At 51.4% G+C, this 13,598-nt stretch overlaps 1 protein-coding gene across 3 annotated transcripts; it reads left to right on the top strand.

Moving 5' to 3' along the window:
* Positions 1 to 1,107: 1,107 nt before the first annotated feature.
* PI16 (peptidase inhibitor 16) lies at positions 1,108 to 12,580 on the top strand. Of its 3 annotated transcripts, XM_082662595.1 has the most exons (7): positions 1,108 to 1,298; positions 5,244 to 5,465; positions 7,515 to 7,624; positions 7,910 to 7,998; positions 8,637 to 9,314; positions 9,529 to 9,668; positions 11,996 to 12,580. In XM_082662595.1, the coding sequence occupies exons 1-6, from the start codon at positions 1,128 to 1,130 to the stop codon at positions 9,648 to 9,650; spliced, it is 1,392 nt and encodes a 463-aa protein (XP_082518721.1). In that variant the 5' UTR covers positions 1,108 to 1,127; the 3' UTR covers positions 9,651 to 9,668; positions 11,996 to 12,580. The 3 variants fall into 3 exon arrangements, with proteins under 3 accessions (XP_082518721.1, XP_082518722.1, XP_082518720.1); XM_082662596.1 differs by having other exon boundaries at positions 8,637 to 9,185; positions 9,529 to 12,580; XM_082662594.1 differs by having other exon boundaries at positions 9,529 to 12,580.
* The last annotated feature ends 1,018 nt before the right edge of the window (positions 12,581 to 13,598 follow it).

The following is a 13,598-nucleotide window of genomic DNA, read 5'->3' as shown; positions in this document are numbered from 1 at the left end:
GTAAATCTTTGTTGAATGAACAGATGAATGAATGGGTGAATAAATGCTGCTCATTGGGCTATCTTAATCAGTTTTATGTGTATAGTTCACTGAAAGTGCAGGCTTCAAGGATCCCAGCTAAACTCCAGAGTACTGGTTCCCACTTCCTACCTCATCAAGGGCAAGGACCAAGGCCAAGACCTTGGTCCCTGCCCTTGCATGGTCATTACAGTGCAAGTGCTTGGCCACTGGGCCTATTTCCCTTCCAATACACCCACCACAGAGCTCCTGCTATATCAACTCACTCACCACTCTGCTTTTCTGCTCTCTCTTGATGTCAAAAACAGACACATTCTATTTTCTACATATTCAGAGCAGGAAGGGTCCCAGCATCCCACTTCCAAATGAGCACCTCAAGCACATGCAAGCCACAACTGTATCCATAGTGAAAAGCCTATTCCAAGGCTGGGTGGTTGTCTACTGTTACTGAGAGCCTACTATGTGCCAGTTACTGTACTGGGTGCTTTTTATACATTTGATCTCATTTAATCCTCCTTCCAGTTCCGTTAGGTAGGTACTATTACTGTCACGGGTTCAGTTGAGAAAACTGCCAAAAACACAGCTAGAAAAGGAAAGAACCAGGATTCAGACTTAGGTTGGCCCAACCTTTGCCAAATACATCTTGTCTTCCTCCATTCTGCCACACGCCGCCTTTTGCTTCCTCACCTTGCCCAGTCCTCTGGGGGTAGGATCCATGTGACTCCCTTCTTGTTACCTGTCCTCAGCACCCAGTGGGTGTGACCTGGGGTGCAAGCAGTCGTTGCAGAGGTTACTGTGATTTTGCCCCTGGAGACCTGTCCACAACTCAGGAGGGACTGCGGAACTCACACAGCTCTTGGCCTGAGCCCCTGTTACCAAGCGAAAGGAGGCTTTAGCCAAGGACTCTGAGGGGAGATAAATGCTGGGAGTGGACGCAACTCTGGTCGGGACCCAAGCACCCAGCCCTCCCCGAGACATTGTTTGAACTGGGCCAGGCCACCAGACACAGCCCCTCCCGCCCGCCCCAGCCAGGGTGGTGCTTGTGTGGGAAGGACTTTAACTCCAGCTGCCAGACCCCTGAACGGGAGAGGCAGAGAGGACTGGCCAACATGCACAACTTCCGCAGCCTCCTGGCCCGTCTGCTGCTGCCGCTGCTACTGCTGGGGGCTGCCATGGGCCCTGCCGGAGCCCTCAGTGATGATGAAAAACACGTGATGGTGGAGCTGCACAATCTCTACCGATCCCAGGTGTCCCCACCGGCCGCCAACATGCTGCAAATGGTAAGTGTGGCCAGGGCCCCCACCAACCCCTTTCACGGCGTGAGTGGAAGCTATCTCGGGGATTCATCTTTCCGGCAGGAACAGAGTCCCTGACATTGTAGAATTCACAGGCCCCCATAAGCAGCCTCATTATACAGATGAGGAAACTGAGGCTCAGAGAGACTTGCTGGTCCCTCAGGGGCTTGTATGTCCCATAGCTGGTAGACCCAGGCCTGAAAGCCCTGCTCCCTGATCCAATGACCCCTTCCCAGCACTTCCTAAAATGCATGTGCCCCTGGGAGGGGGAACACAGGAAGTTCCTAACACCTTGGTGAAACGATCTTTCAGATACCTTCCAAGGAGATGAGAAGAAAAAATAGGGCAGCAGGATGAATCCCAGCACCCAGGGTAGGAGGGATGTACTAAGGAGGTGGGGTGAGAACAGGAACCAGAAGTAGACAGGGCTCTGAATCACACAGATCAAAATCTGTCTCGACCACTCACAAGGCCTGTGATTTGGGGTGAGTCCCTTAACCTAGTAAGGACCCTCAGTTTCCCATCTGTAAAATGATGTCATAATTAGAGCTACATAAATATCAACATGGACAGAATCTCACAGATATAATATTGAATGGGGGAAAATGAAATCTAAAAGAAGTACACATACATATATTTTTAGTATAGTAAGGTATATTTACATGAAAGAGATAAAGCGAGAAATTCACCCCCTTCCTGCCCTCCCTGAGGGCTACACTGGCCCTTATTCTCCAGTCACCCTTAGGTGAGGGGCAGTGTCCAGGGACCCCCTAGCTGTTGCCTGAGAGCAAGGTTGCACCAGGCGTCCAAGACCAGAGTTCTAACAGCTCTGTCCAATCAGCTGAAGTGACTCTGGGTGGACCCTTTACCTTCAAAGGCGTCTGTTTCCTGATCACATGGTACGGGCAGTCCCTGCCCTGAGGGTCAGACAGGATGACCTATGAAAAAGATCTAGGAAGGGCTCCACGGATGCACACAGCACCACCCTTCACAGCCCTGTCGGCCTTGGCAACCAGAAATTGCAGACAACAAACTAGGAGCTCCCGATTCTGTTACCAGCTCTGCCAACAGTTCCCCAGTTGAGGCCTGGAACACATTGTTGGGCCTCAGTTTCCCCATCTGTAGGTCCCTGATGCCCTAGAGTCTTGCTGGCTGAGGCTGGGGGCTACACAGGCTGCAAGCTGCTTTGTAGACAGAGATGGACCTCAGGAGTGGGGCAACATTCTAGGAAGCAGTTCAGATATTGATGGGATATGCTGCTGCCTGGTAGGAAGTGATCTGAGGAGGGGGAGATAAGGCTGGACTGGGACACTAGGATAAATTTGGGACAAGGCATAGGCTCAGCTTCAGCAGTGGTAAATACAGAGACTCTGGAGTCAGATGGCCTGGGTTCAAATCTTGACTTTGCTATTTATTAGCTATGTGACCTCAGCCAAGTTACTTAACCTCTCTGTGCCCCAACTGTAAATCAGGGATGATAACACTGTAATAACTCCCTTGTAGAGTGGTTGAAAGGATGAAATGAGTGACTATATGTAAAGCATTTAGAACAGGGCCTGGCACACAGTAAGTGCGCAAAAAGTGTTTGATAACAAAAGAGGGAATGGATCCAGGGTGAAGCAGGTGGGGGTTATCACAGATTCTTCTCTCTCCCTCAGCCTCCAAGTCTAATCATCACCACTTTTACCTCCCAGAAGGTTCAATTTTTCTTGAATCCTATCTCCCCCCCACCCCTCCGCCACCTCTTTGACACAACCCTGGTTCAGTCTTTCATTTCTTTTCCCACGGAATTCTAGAACAGCCTCTACCTGCTTTCTCAGCCTCTGGCTTCTACTACCAGGATGAATGATCCAACACACTGGCCTGACCCTTTTCAAAACCCTTCCATGGCTCGCATTGGCTCCCTGCTGCCTCCAGATAAAGCCCCAGCTCCTGAGAAGCCCCACTCTATGTGTCTGGCCTTGTCTACCTCTCCAGCCTCCTCTCCTTCACACTTTCTCCTTGAGTAACCCGAGCAGCTTATCTTTCCCCCACCAAAACGTTTCCCGTCTCCATGCCTTTATTCATGTTTGCCCTCTGTTCAGGATGCCTTTCCCCTCTCCACCTGGCCAATGCCTCATCTTTTAACACTTAGCTTAATGTCTCCTTCTCCATCCTCAGGTTGCACTAAATGGCCCTCTTTTGGTGCCCCTATACTACCCATCGCATATCTGTCAGTTACCACATGGTGGCCCAGTTAACAGTTTATGACACTGGGAACTTGGGCTTCTTAGTCCTTGCTGTCACCCCAGGGCTGGCATAGTGCTCAGGACTGTTGAATGAATGAGTGAGTGGATGAATGAATGGACTTGCTTTCAGATGGTGACCAAGTGGCCAGTGAGGGTGGGTACCTTGACTCTTGAACCTCCACAGGGGTCTCTGGACAACTGAGAAGCCTTAAGACTCACAGGAATGACTCTCTAATGGTGGGACTCCAGGCATCCAGTCAGGATGGAAATTACAGCCGAGCTCTGTAGGAGAGACTGCTTTAAGCAGGGCTGTGTCTCAGTCATCAACAGCTGAGAAATGTCTGTTGAGCACCTGCTCTGGGCCAGCACTGGGCCAGACATGCTGAAGGAGCTTACAGTCTAGTCTGGAGCCCCGAAGGTCATCCCAGACACCCTGAGCCTGGTCCCCAGCACCCTGCCCCTTTCCCGCTCCCTATCCTCCACTACTACCAGTTTGAGAGAGCCTCAGGGACCAGTGACTTGGGACAAAAATGCCCACAGAGGGAAAGGGATTCACCTGAGTTTACAGCATTTTACTATCCCAGCCCAATGCTCCCATCCGTACCCCAGGCAGCTGCTCCTGAGAACCCTGGGAGGGGGGGTGGGTGTGGCCACACAGCCCCCTCCCCTCAGGGTCACCCAAGCTCTTGGTACTTTATGGGCTGTCTGGCTCCCACAGCTGGCAGACCCCCAGAGGGTGGAGCAAGAGTTGCTGCCAGGCCATCCATTTCCAGGAGAGGCCAAGGACAGTTTAATGGGATCCAGGCCTCCTTCCTCAATCTCTTGGTCAGATGCCTTGTTAATCTGTCTTCCCACCCACACTGGGCCCATCCTTCCAGCCTGGGACACAGAACCTCAGAGGCCCTCTAACCTGAAATGCCCCCTCCCACCATCTCACCTGAGGTCCTCCCTGGAGAACACTGCCTTTGGGACCTGACAGCTCTTTAGGCCACCAAGGCTCTGAAAACAGGCCTCTCAGCGAGGGTCACACACACACACTTAATTTTCTTGGGGAAAGGGGTTGTCCAGTTGACAAGAGAGCAACTGGGAGGGAAGCCCAGAGCTGGTAAAGCTGGGCTATCCCAAGGGGAGAGTGGGAGGTTAAAGGGGGTGCTGGCCCCTCAAGTAAGATTTCTGGTGGGTGGGTAGAGGGAGTGGAATGGCTGAATAAACAACCCAGCCCCGGAACATCTCACTGGACATCGTGTGTGCTTCAGAACAGTTCAGGCAGCCCTGGCAGGGGCATCACCACCCACCTTGCAAATAGAATGATATTAGTATTAATTAATAATCCCATTATCAAAAACATCATCTCATTTTTTCTTCCCAAAGTCCTATGAGAGTTCAGAAAGTTAGGCAATCTGTCTAAAACCACACAGCTGGTGAATGGTCCCAAGTTTGCCTAACTCCATGGCCTGGGATGGTACCCTCCCACCTCCCCACAGAAGCGCCCCATCAGCACAGCTGTGTTCCAGATCATGTCCACGAGTCACCCTGCAAGGAGGGGAGGGTCTTCGGCCTCCAGAGGCCCCCCAGAACACCCTCCACCTTCTTTTCTGATCCTCACCCAATTTGGACATCCTTACCTCCCTCTCCCACCCTCCTTTCCCGCTTCCACTGAGCCCGAGGCATCCTCACCTCCCCCTCGCAACCTGACCCGCAGAGGTGGGACGAGGAGCTGGCCGCCTTCGCCAAGGCCTATGCGCAGCAGTGCGTGTGGGGCCACAACAAGGAGCGCGGGCGTCGCGGCGAGAACCTGTTCGCCATCACGGACGAGGGCCTGGACGTGCCGCTGGCCATGGAGGAGTGGCACCACGAGCGCGAGCACTACAACCTCAGCGCCGCCACCTGCGCCACAGGCCAGATGTGCGGCCACTACACGCAGGTGCGAAGCTGGACGGGCGGGCGGGGCCACAGGGCAATGGGCGGGGCCGGGAAGGGCCGGGCGGGGCCACCTCTCCAGTCAGAGCCCGGGAGTCCGTAAGCCCCGTTTGCATCCTTCATAAAAGTCATCTCTCCACAGGAATTCATGTGTTGTCCAGGCCCCCAACGAAGTCTGCTTCTCAGACTGTCTAAACCATTTTCAGTTGTCTCTTTAAAAACCACAATCTTCTGAAAACCTAGGCGGCCCCTCTCGGCCTCCTGGTCCTGAAGAGACCTGAATTAGGTGTCCCAGAGCCTTTTTCCTGGAAGGTAGTTACTGTGCCAGGCGATCCTGATCGAGCTCTAAGCAGTCTTGTCCTCTGGCCGAGGTTACACACGGCTGTTTGCCCCAGCAGTGAAGGGCTTCCCCCTGCCTTCGGTCTTCTCTCTCTCACTGTCCCTCTTGTCATTTCTCAGAGTGTCTAAGTTGCTGCTTCCAATCTGCCAGGGACTGATAAAGCAAATACACAATTTTTCTTCTGCCTTGAAAAACTACATGCGAAATAAGAGAGTAAGCTGTCACCAAGTGAACGTTTCAGAGAGCCTTCCGAGAGCATTTCCTGCCTCTTGCTATGTCAGGGTTTTACTGCATTTTGAAAGTTTGAGTTTGCAGACAAGGGGCATAGGGGTGTGTGTAGGGGAATTAACATTAGTGTTATTGAATTCTTTTTTTTTCTTCCCAATGCTTATTTGTTGTTCAAACAATAACATGACAAATTTTAAAAAAAGAAAAAGGAAATGAACCAACCATCTTCCCACCCATATCCACCAATTCCATTTTCCAGTGTTTCTTTGGGTGGTATTTTTAGTGCTGATCTTTAGAGAAGGAAATCCTAACATCACCCACCCAGATCGGGAAGTTGTGAGGCCCCAGCCCTCCCTGCCCCCTTCTCTCTCTTCCCTGCCACCTCTCACACTCCCCGTACATACATCCTCCTGCAGGAATTGCTGTCAGTGCCCAGCAGGAGTCGAGCTGCCCCATCTCCACCCCTGTGTTCTCTAAGGCTGAGTGCTTGTGCATTCTGGGGTCATTTCTGCCTGGGAGATGCTCGACAGTGGTCCCTCGGGAACTCTCAGCTGATTCAAGCAGCAAGACCCCAATCCTGGGGAGTTGTGCAGAATTAACAGCAAGAGCCAGATCTCACAACAAAAAACGGGCCTCAGTTTGAGTGACTCCTGGGCAGACTGGGCCTAGAAATAGCAAAGGGAGGCTATATTGGCTTGTCTCAGCCAATGGCAGGGCACAAAGTTTGTTTTGACTTTTTAAAGTTTATACTTAAGACAGAACGCCTTCTACCAGTTAGGAGACCCGCACTTAGAAATGGCAGGGCAGGTCCCTGCTTACTTGTGATTTGGGGGGAAGTTTTACTTCCAAAATGGCTCCTCCTGTTCCCTTCCTTGGCCTTTGCTTGTTGCTGATGTTTAAGATTCTCCCATTTGAGATTCATTCCTTTGTTATATCCCTTGTTTAAAATGCAAGGGCCTCTAGGGCTTCCCTGGTGGCGCAGTCGTTGAGAGTCCGCCTGCCGATGCAGGGGACACGGGTTCGTGCCCTGGTCTGGGAAGATCCCACATGCCGCGGAGCGGCTGGGCCTGTGAGCCATGGCCGCTGAGCCTGTGCATCCGGAGCCTGTGCTCCGCAATGGGAGAGGCCACAACAGTGAGAGGCCCATGTACCGCAAAAAAAAAAAAGATTAAAAAAAAAAAAATGCAAGGGCCTCTAGAAGGAGCCCACAGGAAGAATTCATGAGGGTCTATCAAAGGGGAAGGTTTTCAGAGGGAGAGTCCTAGTGAAATACTGTGTGTGGTTGGTAGAGGAGAGTAGGCTGCTTGGGACAAATTTCCCCCCAAGCCCCCTGTTCAGAGTTTTGTCCTGAAGCTGTGTGTCCTCAGAGACTTGGATCTTACATATAGGGTTCCTCCTCTCCTCACTCATAGAAGGCTGATGTAGAGAGACACTAGCTAGGAGCCATCTTGTGCAGGCTAAACTGTTGGGTTTTCCCTCCTTCAGGTGGTCTGGGCCAAGACAGAGAGGATTGGCTGTGGTGCCCACTTCTGTGAGAAGCTCCAGGGCGTTGAGGAGACCGATATCCACTTGCTGGTTTGCAACTATGAGCCCCCGTGAGTGGGGAGGGAGCCCTGGGGGAAGGGGGTGGGCAGAGCCAAGGGGAGGGCTGAGCTGGACACAGTCTAAGGAGGAGGAAGGGGGCCAATCTGGGGTCCATACCCTATACCCTTGGAGGAGCTGCGAGGGCACCCATGGGAGTCTGCTCTTACTGGCCCGGCAAGTTAGTGTAGGGCAAGTAAGACCCAGGGAGCGCTTCCAGACTAGGTGTGTGTATGAGGGATAGGGACAGGGGTTGGCAGGGACACCCCTCCCCCCAGCATCCTCCTCACCTCCTGCAGGGGGAACGTGAAGGGGCAGAGGCCCTACCAGGAGGGAACTCCATGCTCCCAATGTCCCTTGGGCTACCACTGTGAAAACTCCCTGTGTGGTGAGTCCGGGGTGGGGTGGGGTGGGGTGGGGTGGGGTGGGGGGAGGCAGGTGAGGCAGGGGACGCCTACTGGATGGTCTGGTGTCTTCCAAGACTCCAGAGTGGTGCGTGGGCCAGGGGAGGAACCCTCAGCGGCCCCACCCCATCCGGGTTCCCAAGCCCGCTTTACCTGCTTTGCCCTCCTTGCGCACCACTTTGGCGCCCTGGCATTCCAAGTGAACAGCTTTCTACCCTCCAAGCAGAGGGTAGAGGAGAGTTGGGGGCCCCTGAGCACAGGGGGTGTGGGGGTGGAGGTGGGGGGCGTGGCCAGATGGGTGGTCAGAGGGACTCCAAAGGCCAGGCCTGCAATGCGATGGGTGTTTTAGGAACAGGAATCCAGCGGGAGAAACCCCCTGAAAAAGTGGAAATGCGTGTGTAGAGAGGGGAAGACTTGGACAAGGAGGTGGATGGAGGGGCAACTGTCAGTCACAAGAAATAACATGTATTATCAATGAGGGACATATTCGCTGGAGAGGGTGTGTGCATGTGTGTTTGTGTGTCTTTGTAGGACATTTGATCACCTCACCTTGATTGCGGTGGGGTGAGGGATGCGGGGTCCTGCTTGCAGCACTAATGCCAGGCCTTGTCTCTCTTATCAGAACTCATCAGAGGCCCGGAAGAGGCTCAGGATTTGCCTTACCTAGTAACTGAGGCCCCATCTTCCCTGGCAACAGAAGCCTCAGGCTCTAGGAAAGAGGGTATCACTTCTTCCTTAGCAACGGAAACTCCATCCTTCTTGGTAACAGAGGTCTCAGGCTCCCTGGCAACAAACGCTCTACCTGCTGTAGAAACCAAGGCCCCATCTTCCTTAGTAACAGAAGACTCCCCTTCCATGGCAACAGAGGCTCCACCTTCCTTAGCAACTGAGGTCCCTTCCTTTTTGGCAACTCACAGCCTACTCTACTTGGATGAGAGACCGGCTACCCTCCCCAAATCAACCCATGATCCTACCCCCAAATCAGCAGATAAAGAGGCCAGCAGTACAAGAATGCCCTCCAGGAGCCCAGAGAGTTCTCTGCAGCCCAAGATGTCCTTGACGGGGACATGGGAGCCGCTACCCCACTCCCAGGAGGAGGGCGAGGCTGAGGCCGAGTCGCCTCATTCCAGTGAGACCTTGGCCTCAGTTTTTCCAGCGCAGGACAAGCCAGGTGAGCTGCAGGCCACACTGGAGCACAAGGGACACACCTCCTCCAAGTCCCTGTCCAACTCCCCCAGTGCCTCTGCCACCGCTAATGCCATGGGTGGGCGTACCCTGGCCCTGCAGTCCTCCTTGCCAGGTAAGGCCTGTAGCGCCCATCCTACCTTCCCTCCTGGCTCCAGAATGTCAGCACCCTGCCTCTAGTATAGATGATATAGGCACGGCGGGGCATGCACCTCCGAGTAGGAGCTTCCTCCCTGGCTGCTGGGCCCCACGTGCATGCCTTGGTAGGGTGGGTGGGAGGTCAGGCAGAGCTGTCTCCAGGCTGAGGCAAAGCCTCTCCCTTCCTGCAGGTGCAGAGGGCCCTGAAAAGCATGGCATCAAGTCAGGGTTGAACTCGAGCCCTGGGCACGGCTGGGGCCTCCTCCTGGGACTGCTGCTACTGCCTCCCCTGGTGCTGGCTGGAATCTTCTGAAGGGGTCATCACTCAAAGGCAAGGCCTCATGGGGGGGACCCTAGCCTCATGCCCACTCTGGATTGTCTTTCTCCAATAAGAGACCACAGCTTCCTGGAAGGTCCTCTCTGTGGCCCAGCAGCCCCCTTCACCCCAGCCAGACTCCAGGCCAGAGGCCTTGTGCCCTCAGGAGGCCTCGACAGGGACAATCCTTGGCACTGCCCCAGGATGCCTCTGCCTTTGGGGAGGTCCACCCCTCAGCCAGCTGCAGATTGTTCTGAGCAGTGTTCCTGTGGCCTATGCCCACTCTCCAGCTGTCCTGTGGCCACAGTCCTGCTCTTCCAGGGACAGAAGATCGCAGGGCTTCCCAGGAACCCCTCAGCCCCTTCCAGTCCCCTGGCCTCTTCCTTGAGCCATTGGAGTCTAAGGCTGTTCCCAGGAGTGCTTCCTGCCTTCCCAGGGTGAAGAGGTCAGCTGTCCTCCTGCCACCTCCCCCACCCTGTCCCCAGCCCGCCAAACAAGACGTTTCTTGGCTGAAGTCCCTCTGGAAGGGAAAGGCTGCAGGGCATGTGCCTCATCCACAGACATCTTTGGGGGCATGGGGCCTGGCCACTGCGAGCTCAGGTTGCTGCCCACTGACTGCATGTGTCTGGACCCCTTCTGTTCCTCCCATCTCAGTCTGGGGGGGGCGGTGAGTGAGGACTCTGGGGAGGTCCCTGCCTGCCTGGCCTTAGGTTGTCTGCCTGGGCAAGGTAAAGGTTCTCCCTGAGTATCCGGTCCCCTAACTTTCCTGTTTAGCAGGCAGCGGGTGTCGTGAGGGGCAGATGAAGGACAACCCCCATCTGAGAGGAGTTCTATGGGTGGGGCAGGAAGGGACCAGGGAAGGGAGGCAGCCCCTGACTCCTGAATAAAAGCCTGTGTAAGAGGACCAGTCGCCGTGCTTGTGAGCAACAAAGGGGGCAAGGGAGGGCTCTTGGGCGGGGGGCCCTGAGAGGCTCACCTCCTCCCCTACTGACTCATGGCAACTGTTCCTTCTTCACACGCCCTCTCCCCCAAACACTCCATTTAGTTCTTTGAGGCACTTTTCCTTTCCTTCCTAACCCCCGACCCCATATCTTCAGGTAGCCTGCGGAAAGGGGCTAGGGCTAAGGGTTGGCGAAGGGTGCTGGGCTGACTCTCCCAGCTCTGGGAGTCACTAGTGGAGCCTAGCTGGGATCGTGACCCAGGATCAAGGAGTGGCATACGACCTCTTCACAGGGGTCCTGCTGCCCACACCCACCCAGGACACAAGGTCTGAAATGTACCTCAGCATGCTTTTTCCAACCCTTGGTGCTTAGAGGAGTCCTGAGAAAGGGCTCTGGAGTCCCAGACACCCTCCAGGGAAGCACAGGATTGTCCCGAAGTGCTGTGGGGCAGGAAAGCACAAGTGTGTGAGTAGGGATAGCAATGGTAGGTCATGAGGGCAGCCTGGGACCCAGCTGGGGCTGGTGGGGAGGGGCAGCTAAACAGGAAGCATACAAATCAGTCCAGGGCTGAAGGCTGTGTGTGTGTGTATGAGATGATAGAATGTATCTCCATTAAGGTATAACTCATATAACTTAAGATTCACTCATTTAAAGTGTACCACTCAGTGGTTTTTAGTATATTCACAGGGTTGTGCAACCATCACCACAATTTGGGAACATTTTTATCACCCCAAAGAGAAACCCCACACCCCTCAGCAGTCACTTCCCATTTTCCCTCCACGCCCCCCAGCCCTTGCCCTAAGCAATCACTAATCTATTGTCTCTATGGGTTTGTCTATTCTGACTTTTTTTTTTTTTGCGGTACGCGGGCCTCTCACTGTTGTGGCCTCTCCCGTTGCGGAGCACAGGCTCCGGATGCGCAGGCTCAGTGGCCATGGCTCACGGGCCTAGCTGCTCCGCGGCATGTGGGATCTTCCCGGACCGGGGCACGAACCCGTGTCCCCTGCATCGGCAGGCGGACTCTCAACCACTGCGCCACCAGGGAAGCCCTATTCTGACATTTTATATAAATAGAATCATACAATATGTGGCCTTTTGTGTCTGGCTTCTTTCACTTAGCATATTTTCAGGTTCATCCATGTTGTAACATGAGATAGTACTTTATTCCTTTTTACTACCAAGTAATATTCCTTTGTATGGAATATATTTTATTTATCCATTCATCAATTGTTGGGCACTTGGCTTGTTTCCACATTTTGACTATTATAAATAATGCTGCTACAAACATTCATGTAAAAGTTTTTGTATGGCAATATGTCTTCATTTCTCTTGGGTACATACTAGGAGTGGTATCATTTGGCTACTCTGATCATATAGTAACTCTATGTTTAACTTTTTCAGGAACTGCCAGACTACTTTCCAAAGTGGCTGCACTATTTTACATTCCCACCAGCAATGTACAAGGGTTTCAATTTCTCCACACTACCAACACTTGTTACTGTCTTTTTCGATTATAGTCATTCTAGTGAGTGTGAAGTAGTATCTTGCTGTGGTTTTGACGTTCATTTCCCTGATGGCTAATGATGTTGAGCATCTCTCCACGTGCTTAGTGGCCATCTGTATATCTTCTTTGGAGAAATATCTACTCAAGTCTTTTGCCCATTTTTTAATTGGGGTATTTGTCTTTTTATTATTGAGTTGTAGGAATTCTTTACATATTCTAGATACAAGTCCCTTATCAGATATATGATTTGCAAACATTTTCTCTCATTCTGTGGGTTGTCTTTTCAATTTTTCTTGATATCCTTCAAACCCAAAAGCTGTTAATTTTGAGGACTTCCGACTTATTTTTTTCTTTTGCTGCTTGTGCTTTTGGTGTTACATCTAAGAAACCATTGCCTAATCCAAGGTCATGAAGATTTATACCTGTGTTTTAAAATTTTTACGTTAATTGTGTGAATTAAAGTGTGAATGTTTCTTTCTGGACTCCCAATCATATTCCATTGATTTATGTATCTATCTTTATGCTAATGCCACACCATCTTGATTACTGTAGCATTGTAGTTAAGTTTTGAAATTGGGAAGTGCAAGTCCTCCAACTTTGTTTTTTTTCAAGACTGTGAATTTCCAGTCTTTTTTCAAGACCCTTGAATTTCCATATAAATTTTAGGATCAGCTTGTCAAATTTCTGCAAAGAAGTCAGCTGAGATTTTGATAGGGATTATGTAATCCACCATTTTAGCAATGTTAAGGCTTCCGATCCACGAACATGGGATGTCTTTCCACTTATTTAGGTCTTCTTTACTTTCTTTCAACAATGTGTTATAATTTTCAAAATATAAGTTTTGTAATTCTTTTATTAAATTTGTATTTTATTAATTTTTATGCTATTATAAATGAAATTGTTTCACTAATTTCATTTTCACTTTGCAAGTGTATAGAAATACAATTGATTTTTGTACATCAATTTTATATCCTGCAACCTTGGTGAATTCATTTATTAGTTATAACAGTATTTTTAGTGGATTCTTTAGGATTTTCAATACAAGATCATGTCATCTGCAGACACAGTTTTGCTTCTGCCTTTCTAACACAGATAATATTTCATTTTCTTTCCCAGTTGCCTGGGCTAGACCCTCCAGTACAATGTTGACCAACGGCAAGAGCAGAGCCTTGTCTTGTTCCTGATCTCAGGGGGAAAAACATTAGGTGTTTCACCATTTTTACGAGTTTTTCATACATGCCATTTACTAGGGTGAGGAAGCTCCCTTCTGTTTTTAGGTTTTTGAATGTTTTCATCATGAAGCGATGTTGAATTTTGTTAAACACTTTTCCTGCGTCCATTGAGATAATTGTGTGGTTTTGTTCCTTCTATGGACAGAATGTATTACATTAATTGATTTTCAGATGCTGACCCTGCTTGCCTTCCTGAGGGGGGAAGGGCGTCCCTCCCTTTGTGGGCCTGTCTTTGCAAGCTAGTCCCAAGTTCTATGAGGTGGTCAGG

The sequence above is a fragment of the Grampus griseus genome (genome assembly GCF_964374135.1).
Source record: "Grampus griseus genome assembly, chromosome: 10".
NCBI classification, from domain to species: Eukaryota; Metazoa; Chordata; class Mammalia; order Artiodactyla; family Delphinidae; genus Grampus; species Grampus griseus.
This window is presented reverse-complemented; position numbering and strand designations above follow the sequence as displayed.

Bases quoted from the DNA above. Each gene is read 5' to 3' on its own strand.
- PI16 (XM_082662595.1), top strand. From the start codon at position 1,128: ATGCACAACTTCCGCAGCCTCCTGGCCCGTCTGCTGCTGCCGCTGCTA. The intron at 1,299-5,243 runs GTAAGTGTGGCC...CCTGACCCGCAG, and splicing joins CCGCCAACATGCTGCAAATG to AGGTGGGACGAGGAGCTGGC. The intron at 7,625-7,909 runs GTGAGTGGGGAG...CACCTCCTGCAG, and splicing joins GTTTGCAACTATGAGCCCCC to GGGGAACGTGAAGGGGCAGA.